Source organism: Terrapene carolina, unplaced genomic scaffold (genome assembly GCF_002925995.2).
Source record: "Terrapene carolina triunguis isolate 2854851 unplaced genomic scaffold, T_m_triunguis-2.0 Scaffold33891, whole genome shotgun sequence".
Classification (NCBI taxonomy): Eukaryota; Metazoa; Chordata; order Testudines; family Emydidae; genus Terrapene; species Terrapene triunguis.
In genome coordinates, this window is record NW_020698242.1 from 13,243,377 (window position 1) to 13,249,376 (window position 6,000).

The 6,000-nt window shown below is 45.4% G+C and overlaps 1 protein-coding gene across 1 annotated transcript in view; it reads right to left on the reverse strand.

Annotated features, from left to right (window-relative positions):
* Positions 1-6,000, reverse strand: part of LOC112103473 (ankyrin repeat domain-containing protein 11) — a 219,070-nt gene that overhangs the window by 55,160 nt on the left and 157,910 nt on the right. The window contains exon 3 of the mRNA XM_026663675.1: positions 1,522-1,666. Coding sequence (XP_026519460.1) covers positions 1,522-1,608 — 87 coding nt within the window. The 5' untranslated portion in view covers positions 1,609-1,666. The remainder of the gene's footprint in view (positions 1-1,521; positions 1,667-6,000) is intronic.

Here is a 6,000-nt window from a genome sequence, read left to right on the forward strand (position 1 = left end):
AGGAACCGAGGTAATGATCAGCCCTGGAGAATCTATGAACTCCCAGCAAGCAGTCATCTGGAGGTAGAACAGAAGTTGGCAGAGGGCAGTATCTCCTTGCTACTGGAATGCTGCAAAACTTCTGCAATTGAGCAGTGTCTTTGCTAGATCCCATTCTGCAGCTCCCCCTGCAATCCTGCAGCCCGTGTTCTAATATTGAGTGGGAAGAGGATAGCTGGCGTTCAGACACTACAGTGATAATCACAGTCTAGATAGATTAAATAGCATTAGCACTGCTCCAAACGCTGCAGTTACTATGGAAGGGAGAGCACACTGCTGGAAAGTGCAAGTCACTCTTATAAATGCATCAGAAACAATACTATGGAAGCCCCAACGAGGGAGAGGGATCAGGGAAGGGAGAAGAAATGACGTGAAGAAAGAAGACCAGCAACATGGAAATGTGGAGGGAAAGTTAGTGAGAAAAGGAAAAACAGAGGATGGGAGAACAAGAGGCAACATCTTGGTTTGCTAATGAAACTCTGATTCACATATCAGGCAGGAGAAGTTCAAACAGCTTCAGAGGTAGGAAATGCTGGGACAAACTGGGCCAGGGGATAGAAGGAGACTGGGAAATATCTGTGTCTATAGCGGAGTAACAGTTTTCAATACACATAGGTTTTTAATTTTAATTAAAAACGGCTTTCTATACACAATTTTTCAACAATAGAAGCTGCCTATAGACTTTATTGTAATCCAGTGGGACACTGCTAAGGACTATCAAAAAACTGGAGGGCAGGGGATGGAGCTCAGGTATGGGGCAAAATGAGCAGAATTTATGTTGGGGGTGTAATAGAAAAGAAAAAGCATCCTTAAACTCCCATTTCATTTCAGTAACCTCATCTGCAATTCTTAGCACAGATCAAACCTCAGAAGCCTTAATTAAAATCCAAACAGCAATATTTTCAGCAGAGCTACTGAAATACTCACACCTGGTCAACCATTAATTAGAGCGTATCAGACTTCCATGTGTGCTCAGCACAGCTGAGATTCTTACATGGATACTGCATTTGGGGGAACAAGAACAGTATGCACAAAGAGATAAGTTCCTCCCTTACAGACATTCAGACAGTACTTCTGATTTCACGGCAGTTATTTGTCTCTGCAATGGTTCTTTAAGATAGAAAACTTTAAAATTCACAATCATTTTACTGAACACCCGTCCAAAGTGTCACCTACAGCACTGTCTCAAGTCACTACCATTCAGCTCCAGGACCTCGCAATGGGTATTACAGACTCTGGGAACAATGGGCCAAAGGGAAGCACATTGTAAGCTGAGTCCTTATCAGTTGGCATGTCACCACTGTACAAATATTGTCTGATTCAGATTCAACATCATTTGCTGATACAGGGTGTTGGGCAATCTCTTAGCACAGCAAATACTGGAGTGGCTTATAAATGGCTGGACGCTGCCCAGTCCTGGCCTCTCATGGTGAACCTGCCCTCTCTAAAGTCAGGTGAATATGAAAAAAAACAGCATGCTACCTTTTTCCCCGTTTGTTTCTCCACCATGTCGTTGCGGAGAGAGAAATCGTCTGACTGTGGTGTTCTAGAACACCCACCCTTGGGCATCGTTCTGCCTTCCTTACTTGATCTTCATTTATGCTGCCATCGCCTCGTCATCAACCGTCTGTTTAGAGAGAAGAATCAAAGATTTTATAAAGATCATTACAAAACAGAAAATACAGGATAACTGCTGCGCTGCCAAAACAGGTACAAGCATCCACGCATCCCACTCAAAGTGGGGCCAATCTGCCATGGGCCCCAGATGCAATTCGTAAGGGAGCAAAGTGCCACCTGCATTCTAAGTACTGGGCTGCTTCTGAGAGACTGCTTAATGTAATTTATCTTGAAGGCACCAGGGATAGTCATCGTGATGGGCTAGACTCAAATGGAAAGTGATACCCTTACTTTTTGTCTACAGAACTGATCTTAATTCCCACGTGGGGCTTCTCTCAGCAACAGTAGCCTCCACCACAGTAAATTAATGCCCCAGGGCTTGTAAAGGTGGGTCCTATGTGTGACATTGTGCAGTCTATATGGTTTTATAAAAACATGATAAGTGAATATAATGTAACTGGGATATGCTTCGTGCAAAAGGTCTCTTGTAAGGTATCATTACAAAGCTCATAATCTACTGAGTGTGATCATCCTATTTGTAGAAATGTACCACTCTTGTATCAAACTAGAAATATAAAACATAACTCTGAGGGCCTATTGTAATTATGTAAAGTGTGGGCCATTAATGATGGTTTGGAATCTTGATGACTCCCATTAACCAGGACCATTGTCTGAAGACGGCTGTGCTTACCTGTTAGTCTTCCTGGATGTGTGTGTGCTGGCAAGGGGGCAATGAAGTCTTGCAGTGACATGTGATCATGTCACCTGAACTGGAATCCATCTTTAACCTGGTGCTTTTCCAGTGAGGGGGGGTGGAAACCCAGAGGGACAAAGGGTTCCCGCCTTATGCAAAAGATATATAAAGGGGTGGAAGAAAACAAAGGGGGAGAGGAGCCATCATGAAGAATCCCCTAGCTATCACCTGAGCTGGAACAAGAGCTGTACCAGGGGAAAGAATTGTGCTCAGGCCTGGAAGGTGTCCAGTCTGAGAAAAAACTTACTGAAGCATCTCTGAGGGTGAGATTATCTGTATTGAGTTTGATTAGGCATAGATTTGCGCATTTTATTTTATTTTGCTTGGTGACTTACTTTGTTCTGTCTGTTACTACTTGGAACCACTTAAATCCTACTGTCTGTATTTAATAAAATCACTTTTTATTTAGTAATTAACTCAGAGTATGTATTAATACCTGGGGGAGCAAACAGCTGTGCATATCTCTCTATCAGTGTTATAGAGGGAGAACAATTTATGAGTTTGCCCTGCATAAGCTTTATGCAGGGTAAAACGGATTTATTTGGGTTTAGACCCCATTGGGAGTTGGGCATCTGAGTGCTAAAGACAAGCACACTTCTGTGAGCTGTTTTCAGGTAAACTTGCTGCTTTGGGGCAAGTGATTCAGACCCTGGGTCTGTGTTGGAGCAGACGGGAGTGTCTGGCTCAACAAGACAGGGTGCTGGAGTCCTGAGCTGGCAGGGAAAACAGGAGCAGAGGTAGTCTTTGCACATCAGGTGGCAGCTCCCAAGGGGGTTTCTGTGATCCAACCCGTCACACTATGTATAGGTATTTTTGGCACTTAGGTAACTATTTGTGCCTATGGAGTCTATCATCAGTCCTATGAATTTTTCTGGTATTCAAGAGACTAATACATAAAGCAATTAACATGTGGTGAATTACAAAGTCCACTTATAAAATGTGCCTTTTGTATTGGCCTGCTTCTCATCTCTAGAGAAAACCAGAGGATGTGAACACAAGGTACAATGTTCCCTGCAAGGTTTTCAGAGCAGCCGCCCCGAGCCAAGCCCTTTCAGTCTCAGCATTGCCATTGTGCCTGGGCCTAGGTAAGGCACAATTCAGGAGAATAACAAAGAGCTCTGTTGCCCGTGCCATGTGTTGCCTGGTTACAGAGCTGAAAAGACAACTGACATCTGAAATACACAGAAGTATGTGTTGTAACCAAGACCAGAAACGTGGTCTGGAGCCAGGACAGGCAAGGCCTTTTCGGGGAACAAAAATATCTCCTCTCCTGAGGTCAGAGGCTAAAAAGCCTCAGCACAACTGTGTACTTCAGACTAGCGACCCAAATCGAGTCCGAAAGCAAAAGTCTTATTGTACTTAGGCTGAAACGACAAATGGGGGTCATTTAAAAAATCTTCCACCGGCTAATTGCCACCTGATGGCATAACACATTGCACCCATTAACTTTTTGTTATTTTTTTTAAAGGTACAATTGCAGGAAATTGTCCAGGAACAGAGTAATTCCAGAACACCATCCCCAGTCTGGGAATTTTGTGGGTGGGGACAGGCGAGAGAACAGAACTGAGACGGGGGAAAGCAAAACCTCATACCAATTTTTTGGGTGCCTAAAAAGCCACAGCTTTTAAGGCCCACAACTTGAAATGGTTTGAATCAGAAGGGTGTTTAGTTCCAAGGAGTGGGACTGAAACCCACCAGCTGACTTCATGCAGAGACTAAATACCCATCAGATTCATGGCTTCTGTTCTATTTTGTGTCTGGACAATGAGCCACCAATTCAGCACCTCTGACCAGCATTATATTCTGCTGCAAAGATCATCTTCCTAGCCCATTGCTTTGACCAGGTCACTCCACTCTTTGCATCCGCTCACAGGCTCCCTCTTCTCTATCATATCATACGTAAGCTACCTGTCTTCGCTCTCAAGGCCCTTCACTACCTATTCCCACCCGACCGATCATATCTCATTCAGTATCAAAAGTTCGACGCCGGCCTCTAACTGGCTCCTGGTGCTAGCCTCCATCACCTCCTTGTTAAATTTCCAAACAATCACATTCATGCTCTCTCTTATGCTGCCTGCAGCTCATGCTCAGGCAGAGCTCCGGGTAAACATCTGCAAAACGAACTCCTCCTCCTCCTCCAAATCTCTCCTTAAAACTCTCCTCTGCCAAGAAGCCTACAACAAAAAACTTGGCAGTATTTAGGCTGGTGGTGTGCGAAGACCACCCACCGCCTGTCATGCTGACCAAGATTGTCTCATCGTTCCCTTGGACTCCCCTGTTTGTCCATCTCTTGTCTTATACTTAGACTGGAAGCTCTTTGGGGCAGGGGCTGTCTTTTTGTGCTGTGTCTGTACAGCGCCTAGCGCCAGGGGGCTCTTGTCCTGGGTACTACTGTAATAGAAACAATAATATGACATTTACTTTAGAAAAATTCTATGGAAAGCTCTTCATTTGTAAACATGTCTGTAAACTATAAACCCTACCACAGGCTTTTCAGAGTTGTTTTTCAAACTTATAAAAACGCTCCATGCCCCTTTCGTAGCCCTACAACAGCAGAAGTTAACCAACCAAATGCTATCTATCCATAGATAATGCTGAGACACATCAGTTAACAGACGTGTTATAACAAAACATGGCTTTCTTCAGAGCAGCCATGTTAGTTTCAGCTCTTAACACAGGTGGCTATGGAGAAATTATCCATATTTAGGAAATGGAAAAGGGCACCAGAGGTCTCCTTAGCTGTGGCTCCCAGCCAGGGCTGGCTCCAGCTTTTCTGCCACCCCAAGCGGCCAAAAAAAAAAAGACAACGAGTGGCAGCACTTCGGCGGCAGCTCAAGTGCACCGCTTCTTCGGCGGCGGGTCCTCCCTCTCTTCGGTGGCAATTTGATGGCAGCTCAAAGAGAAAGAGAGGGAATGAGGGACCTGCCGCCGAATTCCCGCCAAAGACCCGGACGTGCCGCCCCGATACCGGACGGACTGCCGCCCCTTTCAATTGGCCGCCCCAAGCACCAGCTTCCTACGCTGGTGCCTGGAGCCGGCCCTGCTCCCAGCCCCAAGTGAGGGTAGTTGTGTAGGGAAGCTCAGCTATGCCGGATTCCAGAGATGCACAGTAAGGACATTTCACCGCTTCTTTCTAAAATGGAGGTAGATGGAATGACACCCCTCACTCTGTGGGGAAACTGGGGAGCAGAACATGCAAAGGAGGCTGAAAAGCCTCTCTCATCACTGGCCCTGGAAAGGATGAGTGGGGAGGAATCCAGCAGATTGGTAACATCAAAGCACAGGCAAACTGACATTACTATCAACACTAAAGTGAAATACACCAAAAAACGTCACCATGATTTTCAGAGTAGCATGACCGTCCAACACGTGGCTGTCTCTATAGTCCCACTACATAGCACTGCCAGGGCATGAAGCCCACGGTGAACATGGGAGCTCATATCAAAATGCGCACAAAAAATGACTAGAAGCAGCATCTTAAAAAGGTGAGCTAGCTTTCACTGGGCATTATAGGTTGGGAAGAGTAACTGTTGGGATTCATAAAACCCAGGGTCAAGACTGAGCCGTCCTTGGTACTATGACAGACCAGC